Below are 23,798 nucleotides of genomic sequence, written 5' to 3'. Positions count from 1 at the left end.
CAATGATGTTTTTAGTGTGTACAAGAATTAAAAGAGCTCCGCATTCTTTTTTGCCTGTCCCCTTCCCAGGATGTGAGACTGATCTCTGGACTTTCCTCATGGTCACATTTCTTGGTGATTGAAGAACTGGCTACTCTCTCCAGACAGCATCTGTGGGTAGCCTGGTCTTTTTACATGGAGGGGAGACCCCATCTGAGACAGAAAAAGCAAGAAAAAGCTTTCTTTATGGCAAGAAAAAGCCCAAAGGAGTGACCTGAATATATCATGCTAGAGATGTGAGTTGTCCAATGAAGGCTTTTGGTGTTTTTTTCTTTCACTTTTTAAATTTGGTCTAGAACCTGGAGGAACACTGTAGAAATTCTGTAGCCAATGGAAAGAATAAGTGTGTGTTAAATCTGAAGAAATCTTAATGGCAAGCAGAGCTGGAGTGGGAGTGTGGGGGAAAGGAGAGCATCCAGAATGCTGGTTCAAAGTGATGTTTCCACTATCATGTGGGAAGGATGTGACAGAGAAAAACAGTGACATAGTTATTGCATCAGATACTCCAAAGTGGAAAAAATGACGCATTTAAAAAAAAAAAAACCCTAAACCCATACTATATGGTCCTACTCCTACTTATGTCTGCGTCTCCTGAAATTTCATGTTATCATAACAAGAGTTTTCTGCTCTGTCTCACGTGGCATTAGTGAGGCAGTGCTTGGCCAGTGTCAGGACAGTGGACAATGCAGATGGATTATCAGCCTGGGTGGAAGCTGCTGGCACCCTCTTATAAGGGTGAGGTTTAAACAAAGGCTTTTCATGCATGTTCCAGTGAGTGAGATCCAGGACACTGCAGGAAAGTTTGCCTTGATGAAGACAGGGATCATCAAAGCTGGGATCATTTGGCTTTGAGAAAAGAAGACTCAGGGAGAATCTTACTCAAGTGTGTGAATACCTAATGGGGGTAGGGAGCAAAGGAGATGCGATCAGTCTCTTCCCAGTAGTACCAAGTGACAGGATGAGAGGCAATGCTCACAATTTACAATAGGGGACATGAAAATAACTTTTTCATTGTGAAGGTGGTTAAACACTGGCATAGGTTGACCAGGGAAGTTTGTGGAGTCTTTGTTCTTGAAGACATTCAAAACATGACTGGACATGGTTTTCAGCAATCAGCTCTAACTGACCCCGCTTGAGCAGAGGGGTGGACTAGACACTCTCCCATGGTGCCTTCCGACCTCAACCATTCTGCATTTCTGCTTTGGATTACACAGAGTCCTGAAGGACCATATTGCGAGCATATTTCTTTCTCCCTTGCATTGCTATCTCATTTGAACTCTAGAATTCCTTTGTACTAAATATCAGCCTTTTTGATGCTGGCTATGCAAGGTCAAACAGATAAGGATTAAGCTGGGAGGAGGATGTCATGGCAGACAAGAATGTAAACTGTTCATCCTGCTGCAGTGTGTGTCTCAGATTTCCCTTTTTATGCTCCATTCCACAGACTAGAGAGGGAGACAGGCCTTACATGGCTGTAATCTAGATCCTGCATCCCCCAAATGACTGTGCAACTCTGCAAGTTCACAGGCAGTGCCAGAAACTGTTGCCTACTTGCCTTTTGCAGGCTCTCCTACCATTTTTCCTCTCTCAGACAGAAGTTGTTTTTCAAGTTCCCTGGAAAGGTAAGTAAGGATATGCGGCTGATGATCCCAGGTGAGCTCGTGGGTCAGGTACAATCCATCAGCTGAGCAAAGACCTCCCCCTGGCTCCTCACCCCCTTTCTGTAACCCTGATTGGGCTCCCAGACTCAGGGAAATTCATCAGTGGCTCCCCATGATGACATACACTCCTGCTGGTGATTAGTGATGTGAGCAGCCACAGCAGGAGATGCTGGGTTTGGGCAAGGAGAAGAAATAGGTCAGTTCTTTTCCTTTGGGTAGATCAAGTTATTCAAGCACTGGATGCTCTAATTCGCTAAATCCTGTCTCAGTTGCTTACGTCAAAGTACCGCTCTGAAATGTTCTTCACTTAGTTTTGAAACTGTTTGTCTCATGTTAATGAGGATACAGCAGCAGATGCCAGCCTGTGGGCTTAAAAGAAAAGTTACATGCCAGAGGCCCATGAATGTCTCTATTAATCCAAGGGGAAAGGTGAGCTCATGACTCCTCCACATCTAAGACTGCCCTCTGGTCTAGCCAGGCACAGCCCTGTCCTGATGCCTCAAAGCCAGGGCTTGGGGTGGAACATCAGCACCAGCAGCAAACAGCACCATAGCCTTGTGCAGCAGCAGTCAGCAGCTGTAGCCTTTGTTCCAGGCCAGTGATGGCTTAGAAGGCTGTAACCCTCTGCTCCTCCCTGGCTGCTACAGGTCACAGGAGTGATGGGAGATGTTGGCTGCCTTTTGTAGCCTCCAACTGAACACTGTGTTTGGGAGCCACAAGGACTGTGATTAAATCTCTACTCTGAGCAGTGTTCTGAGGCCATACTGGTATCTAATTACATTCCTCACCTCTGGCAGCTGGGGAAATGAAGAACTGCCTGTGACACTGCCTGTGGTAAAAGGGAGGGAATAGGAAAGGAGAGTGATGCCTTCAAAACATCAGCTTCAGGTGCTTCTCTTGACCTTGGGTGTCCTCTTCTGTCAGCACCTGCAGCTGGGATGGGTGTTCATCCTGGGGTGATTTTCCTCCCCCCTGCTCTTGTTGTCCTGGTGGAGGTGGGGGCTTTGCAGAAGCTGCAGTCGCCTGTGGCCAGGCTGTTCCCAGGCGGCTGCAAGGAGCAAAGTTGTACTGTGGTGACACAGAGCAGGAGCTGTACAGTGAAGGTCTTGGCAACTTGAAGCCCTCAAAGACACATCTGACTGTAGCAGGTCCCTGATTGCATGCACCTGCCTGTCCTAGAGGATTCTCCTGGGGAATTGCTCCTTTAAGTGTGGCTGGCTGCCTTGGTAGGGTAGGTCTATCCTCCACTCTTGGTGACTGGTTCCAGTTTTGTTTTTCTTTACTCACATGGCTCCAACTCTTGATTTCCTTGCACAGCTGCTGCCATTTCTCTGTTCCCCAGGACCAGCAGCTGCTCCACAGGCACGTTCCTGGTGACAGGGAGGGAGATAGATAGTTTCCACCACAGGGCTGTACAAAGGACTGAATCCTGTGACCCGGTGCCATAGGGAAGAAAGTCATTACTAATCCCTACCATACAGCAGCTCTGCCTGCCCAGCAGGATCAATGGCGCCATCTCGGCCCCATTATGTTGACTCTGAATCAGCAAGGAATGCCAAGGAGCTGGGAGGAGAGGGCTCCTCCCTGTGTGGGGTACTACTGCCTGCCTGTGGGGCAGTCAGGTCCTCCTTTCCTCACCCATGATTTTGGAAGAGGTGGTGAAGCACTCAGTGGTGCTTAGGCCCACAGGTGCTTAGCCCAGACCCTACAGGAATACAAGCAGGGCAGAGACCCTGCTGGGATGCATGCCAGGTTCACTAGCCCCAGGATCATGGGGTGAGAACAGGAGCCATACACCCTCCTGGCTGAGGCCAACCAGTTCTTCCAGAAGGTAGAGGAGGTGGATCTTGGAGTCATTTTCAGGGAACAAGCTGGTGCTGGGGAAAGCAGGGATGCTGCAGCTGCCCCTTTGCCCCCAAGTTCACACAAGGCTGGGAGTCCAGCATTTAGAAAAGGGTCCCAGTGAGAACTCACCCATCCATCCCTGTGCTGCTTGCAAAGACGAAGAGCAATGGCTTTTCAGACTATACCATTTAAGGAGTTCCCCAGCTCAGTGAACCTCAGTTGACCTCAGGGTATACTGAGTTTCCAGCTCAGCAGAGCAGCATTTCAGTTGAAAGCACGCTGCCCAAAACTTCCCTCCTTGCATCTGGGGGAAGCGGGGGCTGCAGGAGGGTGGGCAGCAAATGACAGCACATGGGAAAAAAAGGTAATCTTCATTACTGACTCTCAGATGTTGCCAGATCCCTTCCTAGGACAGATATTACAGTCCAACAGGACCATCTTGAATGTGAAGCAGCTTCAGCAGCTTTTGGCAGGCCCTGGGTCAAGGGAGATGGGAGGGCGGCAGGCCCACAGCACCACTGGCTGCTGCATGTTGGGGCGCAGGAGCATCGCCCCAGCAATGCAATGTTTACAAAGTTGAAAAACATTAATAACATGCACTATGCTCCTCCTGTTGTTTCAACAAGATCAAGGTGTGTACAGGAGAGTGTGTGTGTATATACATGTGCACACACACGCACTCGCTGCGGCTGGCATGGGATATCGTGCAGCGCAGGATTATTCCAGCCAGGCTGCAGTCAATACTGACAAATACAGTATACGTCCTGTCTTGCCCACAGCAGAGAGGGAGCTGTGGCAGGCCTAACACTTTCCTCCCTCTTGTGAAAGACCTGGGGTGTTTTGAGCAGTGTGGGGAGCTCAGGTCCCAATTGCCTCGGGTCCCAACAGTGCATGGTCTTGCTGCTACACCAAGCAAGTTGGAGGGGAGCGACTCCCAGCCAAGCACCTTCCTCGCCGCCAGTTCACCCCTCCATGCTCTGCCCGCTCAATGTGCTGCAGGAGACAGGGGTTCAGTGTAAGAAGAAAAAAAAAAAGAAGAAAAAAATAGCATGTGAGATCATATAATTAAAGATGGTATCAGAATGTCTAATTAGGATGACTGAGAGAACTTGGCTGGGAGACGCAGCCAAGAGCTGAGTTAGTGTGTTTGCCAGTCCAAAGCTCCTTAACAGTAATTAATCCTTAAATGTCCAATTGTTCAGAGTTCAAGGAAACACCTCCTACTACTGTACTTTGTGTTCCTGTTAAGCAAGGAGACACAGCAGGGCGTGTGCCCTTATTCTGTAAGAGCGACACGCCTAGGGGTGTTGTTAGGAACTAGACCGAAGGTTGAGTATAATTATTAACTACCTAAGAGTTCCCAGCATTGCACAATTACCCAGCCCGCCTTGCAGCTGTGTGCTCGCCCCATTTGGGTTTTTGTTGTTTTTATTTTTTCTTTTTTTTTTTTAAATAGAAATGCTGAGCTTTAGTGGTGCATATGCAAAAATTATACTGCTCCCCTTCCACTGTCTGTCATGCCATTGGATGCATGTAACAGAGGGGGGATGAGGACAACATATATACCTGTATACATACTGTATGGCAGTCAGTCAGTGCTCTTCACTGAAACTCAATAGGTTTATTTACATCAGTTGCAAATTTGACCCAGAGATTTTCCCTTTGTTTTGATGCTGTCAGCTACTCTTGCATTAGCATAAAAGACTTGGCTATTTACTCTTCTTGTGGGGGTTTTCATTCTGTTTGCATTTTTGAGGTGAGTTGTGTTGGGTTTTTTCCTTTGTTGATATTAAGAGAGGGGAAAACTTGGAGGGAAGAAATGTGGGTTTGACATGGTAGGTGAATTGATCTGCTCGTCCTGCTACAGGTCTTCTGCTGTTGTTGCACCCTGATCCAGGGGGTCACTGGGATGGTTGAGAAAGGGTCCTCACGTGTGGGCAGCTGGCACTGCCTGTGGAAGGCAGGTGGGATTAGAGGTGCCGCTGTTTGGTACCTTCAGGAAAGCCCAACTCAGCAGAGGCATCGCAGCTTACTGGCAGATAGGAGGGGGTATATGTCATTTCCTCCGGTGCAGCATCATCTTTTAAGTTGTTTCTGTGTTTTTTATCCTCTCCCATCTTTTTTAATTGACCCTTTCTGGTGGGCGTGGTTAGGGCCCAGCTGGGAGCTGGCTGGCCAAAGTCGCTTCTGCAGGGGATCATTAACTCGGGCGTCAGCCAAGGCCATTTAGTGTTTATAAAACGCAGACAATTAAACACTGTCGCAGCCCTGCAATGCTATAATTGGAAAGCAGACTGTGACGATGTCCACCAAGAGGGACTGGCTCCCCAGCATTGAGGCGGGACGGGCAGGCAGGGCTGTGCCATCCTGCCAGCCCAGCCAGACTCCAACAGAGCTGCTCTGTGCAAATGCCCAGCCGGGAGGGTCCCAGCCCTACATGCTATGGATGTGAAAACAAAGGCTTGGGAGGGAAAAAGAGGAAGAAAGGGATTTGCCCAAAGTCTGGGGAGGGAAAGAGAGGAAGCAAAGTACTTGACTGAGGCCACCCAACAACAAGGACCTAGCTTGAGTGCCTGCCTGGGTCTTTGGGTTCAGGCTGCCCTTTGCCTCTGTGGGGCCGTGGTGGGGATAAAAACATTGCTCCCACAGGCATTTTTCAGGGCATGAAGGCCCTCCCCTGCCAGGCCACCCTTTTGGGAGGGCGAAGGGACTTGTCTTGTCCTGTGGTTGCCACTTAGGGATTTGGAAATAACCATTAACTGAGCCACGGGCCCCAGGGCAGCTTTGGGGTCACAGTCAATGGGGAGTTGGGTAGTTTGAGCTCTTCCCAGGTAATACAGTACTCCTGCAACCCAGGCTCCACCCTTAGCTGGTCTGGGTACCACAGTACCAAACACCATTAATGGTTGTTTCCCACTGGAGGCTGAATGGCCATTGGGAGCTGCATCAGGCAGCTGTTGAACTTGCTCTCCAGGCAGATACAGGTCTTCCAAAAACTGTCAAGTGGAGGAGATGCTCAGTACTGGATTGGGATCACCAGTACCCTGCTCCAAGCTCTGCAACTGACTCACTGTTGCACCATGAGCACATCACCTTTTTGTGACTCAGAATTTTCATCTATCAATTAGGGATTTATGAGGTTTAATTAAGGTCTGTGAATCCCTTTGAGATCCTTGCTTGAAAGATGCTGTACAGGCATAAAGTGCTGTACGCAATGAAGAAAACAAGAGAAATTAAATGCTCCAGACGAGAGAGAAGAGAGGGCAGGTTTCCCACTGCTTGGTCTCCCAATTACATGCTCCTTGTTTGGATGGCAACCTCACTTTAACCTGTGGACAAACGAACTTGTTCACCCCTTCTTGCAGCAGACAGGCGATGACGTGCAGCAGTGTCTTACTCATTGGTTAGCCTTCAGTCATCTTTCCAGAAGTATGAGCAAACTGGGAAGGGGGAAGGGAGCAAGGGCGGGTGAGGAGTATGAATTCCAGAGAAAAGGGAAGTATCAGAAAGCAAGCTAGGATGTGCAAGGGCCTTTATCACTGCTGTTGAGATCTAGCTCTGCATAGTAACAAACAGGAATAGATTTCATCTGTCCCTAGAGGTACGTGCCCCGGAGCAGGAAAGAGTTGATGAGTTACAGCAGAGAGGAAGCAAGAGAGTCTTCTTATGCAAGGCATCTATTTCAGCATCAGAGAGGTGGTAGACTCAAGGAGTCTGAGGAAAATGTTTGAGTTTAGCTAAATGAAAAGTTGTTTCATCTATGTTTTCTAAGGTAAAGGCCTTGTTTGCCAAAGTCCTGGAACACACTCAGTTTGAAGCTTGTGCTTAAATGTAAGCATAAGCTTAAGGCCTTTGCTGATTGGGGACGTGACCAAATTTGCTTAGGTGCTTGGTGGAAACAAGTCTAAGAGGTGGGAATCTGACAGCTGCTGTGAGATTAGCAGGACCACAGAGGTCCCCAGGAGCAACAGACAGCAGTAATACGTGAACAGCTGTGTTATGCTATTCATAGGGTCAGGTTGACCTGGGGAGGAGTGGGCAAAAAGGAAGCTCCATCTCCAATCTTTATTTTCTCCTTTGCTTGCTGTACAAACAAACCTGTGGAAGCTGGCTCCAGTAGGTGTGGTCTGTGTATGCACTCTTGGGTGTGTTGCTTTGTTGTGTTAAGAGGACCATTCCTCACCTGAAAGCAAATTTCCAGGTTGTCACAGGCAGTCACATCAAAACTCATGACTCCTCCCATCCCCCACCTGCATACCTTCCCTCTTACATAAGAAAAACAGAGCTGCCTGTTGAGATGAAACCCAAACTAGTTCCAGGTCTTGTGTCTGCCTTTTTTCCACACTGGGACCACTCTGCCTGTCTTTCTTCTGAGTTGCCAGGGAAAACAGATGCATGGTAATTGCTGCTGGCTAGAACAACCTCCTGCGTTCAGAGTGGCTGTCCTCACTCTCCTCTTTCTATCCTGGAAAAAGCTCACCCAGCCTATCCAGCTTTCCCCAGGGTTTCTTAATCTTCCTGTTGAGCTAGCTGGTCTTCTCTGAACTCTCTCTTTCTGAAAGCACTAGCACCCTGAATTTAGCACAACGTTTAGCATCAGTGAGCACTCTTTTGGAATAAAGCATATTAATGACCTTCTGTGACATACTTATGACACTCCATTAACAAATCTCAAAAGAAATGTTTGTTTTTGTTGCAACTGCAGCATACTGTTGACTCATTATGTGATCCACTCTAATTCCTCCAGATCCTTTTGTGTAGTACTGCTGGTTAACCATTTATTCCAAGCTGTCCATTTTTGCACTTAATTTCTCCTTCCCAGTCATAGTACGTTGCTGTGTTTTTGTTGAATTTTATCCAGTTGATTCTGAGCAGCTTTTGCCATTTATTGAGATGACTTAAAATAATAACATGCAGATTAATTGTTCAGAAAACCCTATGCACAGGCCCATGCCTGCACTCATAGCTGATTCCAGAGCCCAGCCTTTCCATCTTAAAAACAAAGGCCTCTAGCACTTGATGGGATTCTTGCAATATTCAGCTGAAATGTCAGAATGAAGCCTGGCAGAGCTGTGAGTTTTGGAAGGCTCTTTCAATGGGAATAAGAGCATCTGTTGAACTGGCAATGGCTTTTGGTCTCCGACCATCTAGCATTGGTTTGAATCAGTTATTTTCTGTATTATTACCGGTCTTCAAAGCATGCAGTCGCTGAAAATATGCAAGCTTGAAATTGGCCTCTGACTGTAAAGGAGGAGACAGAGCTAGTGTTGTGTGATGGTACACCTGGATAACCACAGGTCACGTCAAGAACTTTCCCTCCTAAGGACTGGTGGTACAGTTCAATTGCCATTCCATTTTTTCCCCACTCTCAGCCAAAGGGTCAGGATACTCGTCGTGTTCAGGAGTGAAAATGTAGGAATTTGGTGTCCTCTGGTGGCAACTGAGAGAGTTACAGCTGGCAAAAGCAGGCGTGATCCTCCTCACGCAGTTTGCCGCTCAGGCCAACTGGCCACGTGCTCCAGGCAGAGCACTGATACTCCTTTCCACCCTGCACTATAAATATTCCTATTCCAGTCTCGCCTCTGTAGTTTCTGTATGCTCACCACTCCTATTTATTTTATGCCTGTTTACCTGCTTCCCTTCCTGGAGTGCTGAGCTGTGTGTGACTCGGGGTTTAAGACTGACTTGATGATATTTGCTTGTCATTCCCCTGTGATTTCTTTGCCTCAAGAAAGGAAATTGCCTTCTGTAAGCATTTCTTCACAGTTAGTAAAGACTTTATCTGCTTACCCTTGCTTGGTCCCTTAGTAAAATAAGTGTGTCTGCATCCAAAGGCCTTTTAACCCACTCCTCTAAGCGCTGAATCTGATACCCTCAGGCTTGCCTCAATGCGGTTCCACTCAGAACTTATGAGCAAGAAGACACAGAGCACCTGAACAGCCCGTGTTTGACTCTTTCAGCCACAAAACAGGCGAGAGCAGCTCAGAGCATTGCATAGATGGTGAACACTATGGTGGGAGGACATGTTTGGCACAGTTTGTGGTGTGTAAAGTATGTGAAGGGAGCATGCTGAGCCATATGTTCCTAGCTCCAGGTGCTTCTGCTGGCAATGGACGAAAACTGAGCAACCTCAAGGGCCTTGAAGCGTAAAGGTCCATAAGAGTTAGGTGAAACAGCAGCCAGAAGAGTCAAACAGCCTCGTCCCTTAAGAGGAAAAGCAGCCTTACCCGTTCTCCCCATCTCAACCACTATGCTACCACTTGAGAGTCTTCTCTTTTTCAAGAGCAGCACAAGTATTAATGATGAAAAAGGAATATAGCACAACTGAGGCTGGCTCATTGAGGTCAAAGGGATGTGTTTTCTGACATGTAGAGGCAGGCTGAGAAACAAACTTCTGCAGGGGAGTCTGGTAAACAGAGGATTTTTGGGGTGTGCATAGGTGGACTAGCAAGTCTGGGACACCATGGCACCTAGACATGCTGATCCCACAGAGTCTGTGTATTGCACCTTCATGTGGGAAGAGCTTCAGAGAGCACAGGAGCGTCAGGAGCTTTCCACACAGTTGCTGCAATTACAACACTGGCTGAAAACAGAGCCCCTTTGTGGTGTGAACACAAACAGCAAAAAGCTGGCACTGCTTTGGCACTGCATTTGGAATTTTACAGCTTAATGGAAAAGAATGGGAGAAAGGGAATACTCATGTTTTCACTTTACAGAGAATCAGAACACTTTGAGACTTGGGCTTTAATCCACAGAGGCATTTATTTAGGTGCCCGATTTTCATGCAAATCTTTGAGAATTAGGTATTTTGGATGTGAACATCAATGAACTCACCCAGAGACTCATGGAAAGGGAGTATGCATTTTCTGGTGCCTACAGTCAAATGCCATCACTGTCTATCAGAGGCAGGCAGACTGCTTCCCTTTGCTATCTGCCTTCCTGCCAGCACCACTCTCTCAAGGCTGCGGTAGTGGTGGTGAGCTCTCTGAAGTCTGTGGGTGTAAACAGGGCTCCCCAGAAATGAGCTTTATCTCCTGATCTGATAACCGAGGGGCCAGCTTATGACGAGGCTTCAGGAAGTATCTGGTCCCCAGCTTCTTGCTGTTTACAGACTCAAACTAATCCTCACGCTACAGAAAAGTCGGTAAAAAGTCTTTAGCAGAGGATCTTTAAATCGTGGCTTCTTCTGTTCTCTGGATGTTCTTCTGTTCTTCTCTTCTCAGCTGCCTTGCAGCCATCATCAGGCTTCAGAGCTCCTGCCCCCGCGGAGCAGGGAGGATTTCAGCCTATGGCATGATCTGCAGCTTGCCTATGTCAGAGGCCTAGAAGCCACTAGAATAGGCAGTGAGGAGCAGTTTCAGCTTTTCCTGCAAAGGATACACCATGTTTTTGTGACAGGTAATGGGGAATGAGGGACCTGTGGCAGGTATGCAAGCTGCAAAGGTAGGCTGGGCACCACCAGCCTCTCAGCAGCATCGAGCACTGTCTGTGGAGGTGGACTTTGTGCTGTACTTTCCCTCAGGTCAGTGGCTGCAGGGCTTGTGCCCTTGCCAAGCAATTAAACAATCTCTGTGGGAGGTTGTGCCCTCCTGCAGGCCCAAGGAAGAAATTTTGAATTTTTTTTCACTTATTAACATTGGATTGGGGTGTTTGCACATAGGTGTTTGCAGAAGACTGCTGCTTCATAGCTCATCCAAGACCTGGGTGTAACTGCAGCAATGACCTTGCTTATTTACTTGTCGCCATAGCTCAGGTCTCTATAGCAGCTCTGCCTATCTCAAATATCCAGGTGAAGGCTCCAGTCATGTGCTGAGCTCAGAAAAATTTAGTGGTTTTGAGACTTTGAGTTTGCATTTGTTTCTACAGGCATTTTTTAAAGCCATTCTAGAAACAATTTATATTCTCTTCACCTGCAACTTCAGAAGCTTGGGTTTTTTTCAGGAGGGCACCAAGTATGCAAGCAAGGCCGTTTGCCCACTTTCAGTAACCTGACCACACACAGAGCGGTGCTTTCCCGTTCTCCTTTTCCTTGGAGGATTTGCGCTCTCTCCAGCAGGTGGTAGCAGCCTCCTTCAAGCCGTGCAGCTCTTCTGCTTGCTGCCGCAGAATTCCTGCCCTTGTCCCTGGCTGCCCTTGGCCTCACTTCATCTCCTCATCCTCCACTGTAGGCCTGAACTTTCCCATGGAGGAAGTTCTGCTGTTTAGGTCCAGAGTCTGCACTACATTTACCAGCAGAGTGAATCACAACAACAGGAGGTGATGGCACAATATCACAAGGACACGTGAAATGTCTCACTGTTTTATATGATTTACTCCCACCATTTTCACAGCACTATCATGTTCTACACATTATGGAGGGGTGTCTCATAGTGGAACAATTCAGGAATATCCTTCCCAAATACAAAATTCAAGATCTAAGGCCTTGTCTAGGCAATAGGATTAGCTGAAGCAGTGACAGGTCACAGACAGGCTGTATCTTCAAAGGAAATAGAAAATCAGTCTACTTTGTATTTCCACAAGAAGTCCTCTGCTATGCCAGTGTAATGTGATGGATAATGCAATAGCATTATCCTCTGATATATATAGCCTCTGCTTGTTGGAAGCCAAGTGAGCTACTTTCCTAACTTATTCAATAAAAGGTTGTGCTTATAGTGACAAACATCTTGGGTTTGATTGGGAGTGGTTGAGTGCTATGGGATTTTTTTGTCTGCTTGTTTTGGTTTTTTGTTTTTTTTTTTTCTTTTAATATGCAGCCATACCTTCATTATTTGTATTTTAAAACACTAGTCCTACAGGTGAGGACCTAGGTCGGTTGAAAGAGTTTCTGGTTTTCCATATTCTGTATAAGTAAAGGGACTGCAGGAAAGATCTCTGTTTAACTGAGCAGATAAGACAGAAAAATTCCATTGCTTTCCAAGCTATAACTCCCATACCAGGTATAAAAGGTGAAGATTTAGATACATTATAAGCCACCTAAAAATTTAGCAAGGGGCCAAGGTATTTGGCTAATATGTTTTAGCACATGTTTGAGTACCCGTTTGGGTGTTGTTTACTTTAAAACTCTAACTGGGACTTCTGTTTTTGTTGGTTTGCACTGTTGGGTGTAGTCCTGTGTAACAGGTCCTTTTCACAAGAACATGGTAAGGCACAAAACTTCTGCTCCTCATCACCAACTCTACACAAAGCATTTCTGTGTCAGTTGTGTTATGAGCCCTCTCCACCCGGGACAGGTGACAAGAAGACTCACATAATTCAGGTAGGCTTTACTATGAGATCCAGCTATCTCCTTGTCCCACTTGAGCAGCAGCAGACACTTTAGGGAAGACAAAAGATGTTCTGTGTTGATCATTAGGTAATCAGCTACATGGCTGCGGTTCCCTAGGTTATTCCTAAATACCATCAGCTGGGGTTTGGCTTGTGGCCAGGAACTCTTCATGTCTTCTTAGCTGCCTCTAGCTTTGCTCTTGAGGTGATGCAAAAGCTTTCATTTGTCTCTGACACCTTCTGTATCTAATAGAAAATTCCGTTTGCAAACTTCTCTGATCTTTTCTACCACTTACTATTTGCTATTCAATCTAGGAGCTATTTTGATGCTTGGGTGGTGGGAAGGAGTGTTTACAGGGGATTTACAAGCCTTGAAGTTAACGCTATTTTGCTTCTGGAGCATGTCACAGTGTTTAAAGGCTGAACTCTTACTTTGGAGCTGTGTTTTATGGCAAATGTATGAACTAATGCTATCTTCTTTTCCTTGTTTTTCTTTGCGTACAGTGAGGAGGAGACTTACTGGGATTTTAAACACTTCCAGCTCTTCAAGAAGGTTGTTTCTCAGACTTTCAATAATAAAAACTTTCCTTTGAGGAGTGAAGCAACCACAAACTCTTGTATGGAATGACAAAACCCACCAAAGGTAACTCCCATCCATGCTGAGACTGTGCAATGCCACCTTGACTGAGAAGTGATAATGGCCCTGACCAGCTTCACCTGAGACCTCTCTCATCCTGTCCATGTGCCCAGGAGCTCCACTGCAGCTCAGCCCAGGCAGGGGAGCTGCTGGCTGGTGTGGTGCTGTGCCCTGACCGTGAGTAAGCTTTTAAATTTTCATTATTTTACTGTCAAAAGAGCCTGGGCGTCAAACTGTGTTTCAGGTTGTGAGAGCCCCAAGCAGAATGAGCTCATCCCTCTCAGGTTTGAACATGCTGACGTGTCTGAGGTGAGCAGCCCCTTGTTCTGATGAGGCCTATGGTATGTTTTTGCCGAGTTGAGGTTGGAGCCTCGGGGGGTGGAGGAATGCTTTCCCCTATAAAGATTCCTCCTTGCATGCTGTTCTGCACAATAATTGTTCATGTTCAGAATTAATGTAACATTTCTGGTTTTTGAAAAGTGAAGCAAGCATAAGATTTACCTCCAATATGTACCTTCAAAGAATGTAAAATTTCTATTGTGAAAAAACAGAAAGCCAAAATAAACAAAACCCCTTTTGAAGGGTGAGTTAGACTCCCTGAGTTGGGAGTGTTAGTGGCTTATTTAAGCATTTAAAGCTATTTACTTAAGCAGACTCCAATTATTCATGTAAGAGCTCTATCTGGGTGTCAACGGGCTCAGAAGAGACCAAAGGTCAGGCTGCTGTTTTGTGTGAGGACAGCAGGCTGCTCTTCAGAGGTTTGATCCTGACAGTGTAATTGAGGCATAGTGGAGTCTCACTGAGGAGCGTTGTATAACAGTCTAGCTGGCATTTCTGCACACTCTTTGACTCTGCAATAGTGACCGGGCTACTGTGATAGCCTTGTAGCCAGGGGTTTGGAGACCTGTGCAGAATGAGGGCAGACTTGCTGATCCTGCTTGTCAGCCAGTGCTCTGTCTTGACCAGTGAGGCATAACCCAGTGAAGGAAAATCCACCAGAAGGGGAACTGCCTACATCCCATGGGCTGAAGCTGGAGTGGTGTTCTTTAACCTGCTGCCAGGACCGGTGGTACTCAAGGATTTGTGTTACTTCCCTCAGTGCCTCTCTGCTTCTTCTCTTGCTCTTAAGGGACTTTATGGTCTGAGGTGACCTGTCCCTCACATTGCCCTACTTTAGAACAGGGTTTCACAGCATACCCCTCTGGCAGCCAAATTTAGGCTTTTGGAGTTTCGGTGAGTTGACAGCTCTGGAGTTATCAGAAGAGAGACAGGCATAACATGAGTCCAGCTGAAGGTAAGGAAGGAGCAGAGGTAGGGAAGGAAACAAAACAAAGAACACAACCTTCCTCTCTGGGTAGGTGTGGGCTGCTACATAGGGTTCAATTGCCCTTTTTGCCTCAGGAGCAGAGGCTCCTTCCCTGCCTGATAGAGGCAGCCTAATGCCAAATTAATGTGTTATGTATTGCCTGGAAGAGCCTTGACCCTGCTGGAAGCTGACTCATGTGATCTTGGTCCTTAGATTTGCTGAGAGTTGCCCTGCAAAATGGCCAGCAGCCTCTGAACAAGTGAGAGAAGCTGTGCCGCTTCTTTGACCCTTGGATGGGCAATGAAGTGTCATTGTCGCTTTGCTTTCCAAAGGTAGAGGCTAATAGGTTTTATGGCTGCTGAGTTATCAATTTTTAGGATATAAAGGAGAAAAAAGAAGACAATTTCTTTCTTCACAGTCTAAAGATCTAACAAACAGCACTACAGGATTATCAATTTGTGCAGGTTCTTACCATGAAGCTATTGTTAGGTGCATTGTTCCTTTGGTTGCTCTCCTCAGAAGGTAAGTTTCTAAAGGCTCTTTGAAAATTTGAGTTGTGCGGTATTTGGGAATCTCTATTTTTAATTATTGCAAGGTGGGTGTATAGCAGGAGTTTTAGAAGGAGGATGAAGAAAATCTGTGAGTGAAACTGTGATTTTGCATGTAATTTTGCCTATGATAATTTTTTTGACAAAGATGCATGCACTGGTTTACACTGTTCTGGGGATGAACTGTGACTTAGGCAGGCACTAAAACTTTCTGGTGAGAAAAACATCATCAAATAATTAGACTAACAGTGAGATCTGTGCCAAAATGATGCAGAAATCTAAGCAAAGGACAGAGGTTTTCTCTGAATTTGTAACTATGCTAATTTTCTCTTTAGTGATAGAAGATTATCTGAATGGTTAGGCAGCATTCTGTCATTCAAGGCATTCTTGTTCAGATTGCTGCAAGTTTCAGGGTAGGGGGACCCTTTTTTTCCTATACTGGGTCTCCGAAGTCCATGTTTGGTGCCAGATGCCAGTTTTGTAGGTACTCTAGGACTGAAAATATTGTGTATGTTTTGGCTTTATTGGCTTTATGCTTCAGCTCTCTGCCTGTAAGAAAATAATGATAAATAGTAATAGTGCTTAGCCTTAACAGTAGGCTGTGATGATAAATATCTTCAGATATCACGTGCTCTAATAACTGTTAGGATGCTTTGGTTCCTTAAGTAATGAGAAGAAATTATCACATCTGAGCTTTTTAATTCATGGAAAAAGATGCATGGTGGCTGCAGTTCCTCTGAAAACTTGATTCAGGAGAAAATGTGGATTGATAGCAGCCTATAAGAATTATTTGTTGAAACAGATTAATTATAAGAGCAAGGGAGGAAGAAATTAGAACATTTCTCCCAAATTTTGGGGAAATTTTCAGAAAAACAGTTTGGTTTTGTTGAGAAAATTGAAAGTACAAGCTAGAAATATTGAACGGTAGAGTAAGGGAGTAACTATAATATTGGGAGCTGCAGGAGTTTAAAAAGTCATCCTATGGAAAGCATAAATCCAAAACAAACTAAGAAAACTGAATAAATTAAAGCGTAATTAGCCAAGCCAAAAATTAATCTGAGGGGAAACAATGAATCATTGCTGAAGGAGTGAAAACCAAAAAATCCTTTTTCAAATTCATCTGAAATATGGAGTCTGCAGGGCTTACTGTTCTATAAAAAAAGGCTGAAACCTGACAATTTCTTTTTTCTTTGATGTTCTTTGCATAACAGCTTAAAAAAGGTCTTGCACTCGGAGCCCTTCAGCTCCAAGGGGGCAAGAGGAGTAGCAGTTAAATGCTTGAACAAACTGATGGAAAATAGTAAAAGAACTACCAGAATTAGATGGTATCTACTCAAGGGAGTGAGCCAAGTAGAAATATGAACATGTCCGCTGTAGTAGCTGTGATGCTCATATTGATCTGGATTGTAATGTAGGCTCTCCACATATATCAGAACTGAACTGGATAAGGGGGCATTCTAGCTTGCTGATGGAAAACTGTTCAGGATGCTCAGAATGAGAGCTTAGACTAAGCTTTCTCCTTATACATTACTTTTATCTATGTGTAAACAATGATGAATTCTAAATAGAATCATGGAATCAACTGGGTTGGAAAAGACCTCCGAGATCATCAAGTCCAACCCTTGATCCAACACTGCCATGGTTACTAGACCATGGCACTCAGTGCTACATCCAGTCTCATCTTAAAAACCTCCAGGGATGGAGAATCCACCACCTCCTTGGGCAGCCCATTCCAACACTTGATTACTCTCTCTGTAAAAAATTTCTTCCTAATATCCAACCTTTACCTACCCTGGCAGAGCTTAAGACCGTGCCCTCTCATCTTACTGATAGTTGCCTGGGAGAAGAGACCAACCCCCACCTGGCTACAACCTCCTTTCAGGGAGTTGTAGAGAGTGATGAGGTCTCCCCTGAGTCTCCTTTTCTGCAGGCTAAACAACCCCAGCTCCCTCAGCCTCTCCTCATAGGACTTGTGCTCAAGTCCCTTCACCAGCCTCGTTGCTCTTCTCTGGACCTGCTCCAGCACCTCAATATCCTTCCTGAACTGAGGGGCCCAGAACTGGACACAGTACTCCAGGTGTGGCCTCACCAGCACTGAGTACAGGGGAAGAATCACTTCCCTGGACCTGTTGGCCGCGCTGTTCCCGATCCAGGCCAGGATGCCATTGGCCTTCTTGGCCACCTGGGCACACTGCTGGCTCATGTTCAGCTTCCTGTCAATCCAAACTCCCAGGTCCCTTTCTGCCTGGCTTCTCTCCAGTCACTCTGTGCCCAGCCTGTAGTGCTGCAGGGGGTTGTTGTGGCCAAAGTGCAGGACCTGGCACTTGACCTTGTTGAACCTCATCCCATTGGAATCAGACCATCTCTCCAGCTTGTCCAGGTCCCTCTGAAGAGCCCTCCTGCCTTCCAGCTGATCGACACTCCCCCCCAGCTTAGTGTTATCTGCAAATTTGCTAATGATGGACTCAGTCCCCTCATCCAGATCATCAATAAAGATATTAAACAGAACTGGGCCCAACACTGATCCCTGGGGGACACCACTAGTGACTGGCTGCCAACTGGATGCAGCCAGTTCAACATTCACCACTACTCTCCGGGCCTGGCCATCAGCCAGTTCTTAACCCAGCACAGAGTGCACCTGTCCAAGCTGTGGGCTGCCAGATTTTTCAGAAGTATGCTGTGGGAGACAGTGTCAAAGGCTTTGCTGAAGTCCAGGTAGACACATCCACAGCCTTCCCCTCATCCACCAGGCAGGTCACCTGACCATAAAAGGAGATCAGGTTGGTCAAACAGGACCTGCCCTTCCTAAACCCGTGCTGGCTGGGTCTGATCCCTTGTCCATGGGTACTGTGTGTTTGCACATAGGATGATCTGCTCCATAACCTTGCCAGGCACTGAGGTCAGGCTGATGCACCTGTAGTTTCCCAGGTCCTCCTTGCAGCCCTTTTTATGGATCAGCGTGACATTTGCCAACTTCCAATCATCTGGGACCTCCCCTGTGAGCCAGGACTGTTGGTAAATGATGGAGAGAGGCTTGGCGAGCTCTCCCACCAGCTCCCTCATCACTCTAGGATAGATCCCATCTGGTCCCATAGACTTGTCAGGATCTAAGTGGCTCAGCAGGTCGCTAACTTTTTCCTCCTGGATTACAGGGGGGCTGTTCGGCTTCCTGTCTCTTTCTACAAACTCCAGAAGCCAGCTGTCCTGGGGACAACCTGTCTTACTGTTGAAAACTGAGGCAAAGAAGGTGTTAAGTACCTCAGCCTTTTCCTCATCTTTGATGACTCTGTTCCCCCCATGTCCAGCAAAGAATAGAGGTTTTCCTTGCTCCTCCTTTTGCTATTGCTGTGTTTGTAGAAGCACTTCTTGTTATCCCCAGTAGAAGTGGCTAGATTGAGTTCAGATTGCGCCTTTGTCTCTCTAATTTTCTTTCTATATGACCTAACTATATTCCTAAACTCTTCATGAGTAGCCAGACCTTTTTTCCACAGTTAGTAAGCTCTCTTTTTTCCCCTAATTTCCTTCAAAATCTCCCTGTTCCACCAGGCAGGCCATCTTCCCCTCCAGCTCGCCTTTTGGCACACTGGGACAGCCTGCTCCTGTGCGTTCAAAACTTCTTCCTTGAAGCATGTCCATCCCTCCTGAACTCCTTTGTTTTCAAGGGCTGTTTCCCAAGGTACCCTCTGAACCAGTCTTCTGAATAGGCCAAAAAGATAGATACTGCTTGATCCCAGAACACAGCTGTCTGAAAACATCAGTGCTAGCCATGGTCAGAGAGACAAATAATTTCATGAGTCAGGGAGAGAACAGCATAAAACTCATGTTGCTGCTGCTCTGTACAGGGCCATAGTTCACCTGCATCTTGACAGTTGTCTAGACTTTTCATCTCAAAAAAGATATGGAAAAACCTAGGAGGAGGATAAAGGGGAAGAGTGGTCAGGCTTATGAAACAACTTCTACATGAGATCAGAGACTGACTCTTCAGCCTGGAAGAATGGATAGGTATATGATAAAGACATACAAGCACATGCAAAATGGTAAATTTTGCAGAAATAGGGAAATGACTGCTCTTTACAAGAACAACAAGAAAACAGGCCATGTTATTAACAAGTGAGAAGTACTTTTTTTTCAATAATTAAATGATAAAACACCCTTGCCAAAAATGTGAAAGTGTTAGAAAAACAAATTGGCAGATCCATGGAAGAAGGGTCTCAGGGAGTTCTTCAACATTAAGTAATTCCTTTCTCAGGGAGCACAATAGCACAGATAGTTAGGATGACAGTTATAGAATATAATATAACTGCTGTTATATGGAAGTATATCTGTTTTCCTTATTCTCTGCCTAAGTATCTACATTTGGATGTTGTCAGAGGCAGAATTCCAGATTAGATGGACTTTCAGTCTTACATAGTAAAACTGTTCCCCCAACTCCCTGAATCCTGGAAACTGGAATTGGACCCTGTTTCTCCCTCGATGTAACCTGTGGAAGTATTTTAAAATACAGTTGAAATTAGTGTTAAAATTCTCAAAGATACTGAGCTTCTGCAATATATTTGTGTGATGCAGGCAAGTCCCTCATTGCTCGTGCCTCCAGTATCTCAAGAAGAGCTGGGTTCTGGTTATTGTCCTGAGTAAAGTCTCATCAAAAAACATGGATTGAACAGGCAGAAATTTTAAATAAAATGTCACACAGCAGTCAGGCAGCAACTGTATCAATCTGCTACCAATCACAATAAAAATAATATAAATTTGCAAATAGCTCATGATTGAACCCAAGTGGTAAAAATAACCTCCGTATGGAAGATGCTGACAGTTATTGAATATGGTCATGTAGTGTGACACAGGAGAGACAGGCTGAGGTGGTCATGGGGAGCAGTATGGCTTCTGTCACCACACTGACCTCTGTATGCACCCATGTCCACAGAGGCTGCCCAGAGCTCTCTGCCTGTGCCAGGCACATCACCTCCTTGCAGTGGGGTCACTGCTGGCTCCACTATACCTACTGGGCTGAGCTGGCTCTGCATCTACTCTGTCACTGACATGGAAAAAAAAGATGTACAAGCCAGAAGTACTCAGCAGGGCTAAATATTCCAGAAATAGCTCCTGGATGTTAAAGGAAAATTATTCTAAGGACAGCAAGACCCTTCATGAGCATGCTTTGAAGTTCAGCTGACCTAGGCCTTGTGGCCACCTTTGTGGAAATTTTAGGATAAACCAAAATCTATGTGTGTAAATCCAAGTGTAATCTCAAGGGAAGAGAATAATGTTTACTGAAATAGCTATAGGCCCAACTTTTGGCGCCACAGGCTGTTTTGTCTGCTAACACTCTCCACTAAGTGAAGAAATCGCAGCTGTTTCTGTGTCACTGTGGCAAGCTCACAAAGGTATGATGCTCCCTGACTATGGAAGATGTAGATTAATGTGAATTGCTCCTTTCTAGGGAGTTTCACCTTGCACATGTTCAAATTACCCTAAATTTGGACAGCGTAAGACTACATCAATATATTAAATGTGCTGAAGGGGAAAACAGTTAGAGAAGGCCTGTGGAGGATAGAGTTGGTTGAGGAGATCTGCAAGCAGTTCATCACCTGTGCCTATGAATTCATTGCATTCCACTAGTTTCAAAAGGTTTCATCTGCTTGTGATAACTAAAAGGTTATTCTAGCATAGCAAAAACAAAGAAAATTTGTTTGGTTGTTGGGATGAGCCTCAACTTGGGAAAGTAGGGCAGATGAGAAAGTTGCCTCCTCTCAGGATTCTGTGGTTTTAGGTATATTTAGTCTTCTGAAACCTTTTTCCTACAGTAAAAAATATAATATAATTCATTCTTTTAATGTTTTTAAGGTAATGCAGATGATCTGGAAGAATATGGGAAACTAGAGGTAAAGTATGAGTACAGCTTCCTTTTTTTCCTATTTTCAATACCTATCATTACTTCTCAGACTGTTCCTTCCTCTGAGTCAGGAAGAAGAAGAAAAGACACAGCCTGGTGCCCTAAACTGCTTCTGCAAAGAGTAAATGCAAAGTGAACGAGTTGGCAATGTGATAGTACAGCTGCAAGATTACAGTACATAGTCAGGAAATAAGGTTTTCTCTGAGCAATGTTTGTTATTAGGTTGTACCTCCTGTATGTTGGTCGACTGTGGTTAGCACTTCTTCCTAGATGCTCTGTTGCTCTTCTACAAACAAGACTAAACTCTTCCCTGCTCTATAATGGCACAAAGTATGTGCACCATTAAAGTCCATTAGCTGGGCAGTAGGGAGTGTGTGGGGACTGTGGTGGCCCCTGTCACAATACAGATTTCACCTTTATGTGGTGATGATCTCAGCTGGCTAGACATGGCCATAGTAACCTGGGGGCAAGGGGTTGTCTTTCATATCTCTCTTTAAAGCACTAGATGTTGGGCTATACCTACAGTAAGGATGTAGGATGGCATTGAATAATGTTCCTAGTGGTACTGAGCTGTGTCTCATGCTGATTGAGTAGTATCACTTGCATCTTTGCCTTCTCTGATCACCTGGCCAGGTGTTGCCAGTTATTAAGGACCCAGAACTGGTTCATTCTGCTTTTCCTGTTGCATATTGAAGATGTAACTTTTTCCAAAATTAGGTGCCCTTTGGCACATGAAGATGTGTACAATAGCTGTCCTTATGACCTCTTCCAGATTAAACACTCCTTGTTAGCAGCAATCATGTAACAGCATGTGTTCAGCACATTTCATTGTTTGCTCAGGCCCAGTTCTGTGGCAGTTGGTAAGAAAACAGAGCAGAAAGTGTTATTTTGGAACAGTGGATTGAAAACACAGCTGTCTGGATCTGTGTTCCCATGTATCCCTAACAGAGGTGTAATTGTTCTTTAATATCATTTACATGAGTAAAATCTTGGGTTTGTGTGAGAATGGAGCCATAGGACCCCTTTTTCCACAAATTTCCTGGTTAGATTGAAGAAGTTAACTGTATTTGTTTGTTTATGTCAAAGGCTCTAAGAAGCTTGCAGTTTTCATGTGAGCAGAAGACATTCCCTGAGACTCTTTCATCTTCAGGTTTGTGTTTGATATTGTCCTTGCTGAGGCTTTTCCTCTCAAAATTATTTGTGAATAGGCTGGGGCAGAAATCAGCTGTTTCAGGAGATGCATATGTTTGGGATGTGACTAAAGTGGAGACAGGCTCTGTAAAGTCCTTTACCTTTTTGTTGTATTCATGATTTCTTTTCTGCTTCGCTTTCTTCAGCTGGTAATTGGGGATGCCACTTACTTAAATCATTCAGTAGTGTTTGTTTTATCTTCTCTTGCTTGACGGTTGAACATTTCAGTGCCTCTAAATACCCAAGGCATTTACTGAATACCCAAGTAAAATTTCTTATCCTCTCTGATGAATTTAAAGCCTGCAATCAAAATGATCATGATGAGTATAGACTTCTTACATTTTAGCCAATTTTGTTATGTTTTAGTATACTGGTGAATGTAACTTTCTCTCAAGATTACTGTTCATTTTTGGTGGGTTTTTTTTAACCTGAAGTTGTCTTCTTTTCCTCAGTTCATGCTCTAAGGCCAGCTGACATTAAAGCAGTCACTGCAATAGGAAGTTTTCAAAGAGTAAGTACAAGCAGGAAGTGTGCTGAACGTGACCCATTTCCTCCATTGTGATGATGAAGCAAGGTGATGCAGTTTGGGGTCTCAGTTAGGACGTTCTGGACTTGAATCTTTCCACGAGCATCAAAGAGTTCTGGTGAAAAAATGACTGGAAATACCTGCTGTTCAGTGTTCCAGTATACCCTGAGTCTAAAAATAGCCAGCTGACTTCATGCAGGAGGAAATGTGATCACAGTACTCCTGCAGAGAACCATGATATTTGATTAGAGTGCTTGGATGTTCCTAACAAAGAGTATAACAGATTGGATAACTGGAAGAAAAAGCTTGGAAAATTCAAACTGGAAAAAGTACAAATTGTTGAGAAACATGGTAGATTTTCCATCTCACTGAGTGTTTTCTATAGAGACTGGTTTCCTATCTAGAAGGCAGAAGGTCTACAAGGATCACAAAGATTTGCTTCTGATGTATAGATCACTGGGTAAAGTTCTCCTGCTGTTCTAATCTAATCTGCAGCCAGAACTGGATGATCTTTACTTGTCTTAATAGTTGAAAGCCAAATTAAAAACATTTAACCACAATTCCCAGGCTTTGAGGAAGTGTAGAAATGCCTGTGGAGCAAAAATTGATAGCTATTGGCAGGGCTGCAGCTATGAAAAATAGGGGAGATTCTCCCTTATCACTAAACAACTTTCAGCTTTGAGATGGTATTAATCAAGACATCATACTTTTCTATTAGAAAATCAGCACTCCTGGACTCCTTGTGAATACTGCTTTTGAAGAAAATGATTGTTCTGAATGCAAAGGTGCTTCATCTCTATCAGATGCATGGCCCTTTAGAGCAAGGGCTAATGTCTTTGTTGCTAGGGGATGGTGCCATAGAAAAGCATAAATGATCTTCTTTTCAGG

At 45.2% G+C, this 23,798-nt stretch overlaps 1 protein-coding gene across 1 annotated transcript in view; it reads left to right on the top strand.

Annotated features, from left to right (window-relative positions):
• Window positions 1-3,206: 3,206 nt before the first annotated feature.
• PLB1 (phospholipase B1) overlaps window positions 3,207-23,798 on the top strand; it is a 93,475-nt gene continuing 72,883 nt past the window's right edge. Inside the window, exons 1-5 of the mRNA XM_027641702.1 lie at window positions 3,207-3,293; window positions 10,769-10,943; window positions 21,145-21,182; window positions 22,280-22,343; window positions 22,837-22,895. Coding sequence (XP_027497503.1) covers window positions 3,207-3,293; window positions 10,769-10,943; window positions 21,145-21,182; window positions 22,280-22,343; window positions 22,837-22,895 — 423 coding nt within the window. The remainder of the gene's footprint in view (window positions 3,294-10,768; window positions 10,944-21,144; window positions 21,183-22,279; window positions 22,344-22,836; window positions 22,896-23,798) is intronic.

Source organism: Corapipo altera, unplaced genomic scaffold (assembly GCF_003945725.1).
Source record: "Corapipo altera isolate COAL_440 unplaced genomic scaffold, ASM394572v1 48b, whole genome shotgun sequence".
In the NCBI taxonomy this organism is placed as follows: Eukaryota; Metazoa; Chordata; class Aves; order Passeriformes; family Pipridae; genus Corapipo; species Corapipo altera.
The sequence above is the reverse complement of the archived record's forward strand: the minus strand, read 5'-3'. Positions and strand labels throughout refer to the sequence as shown.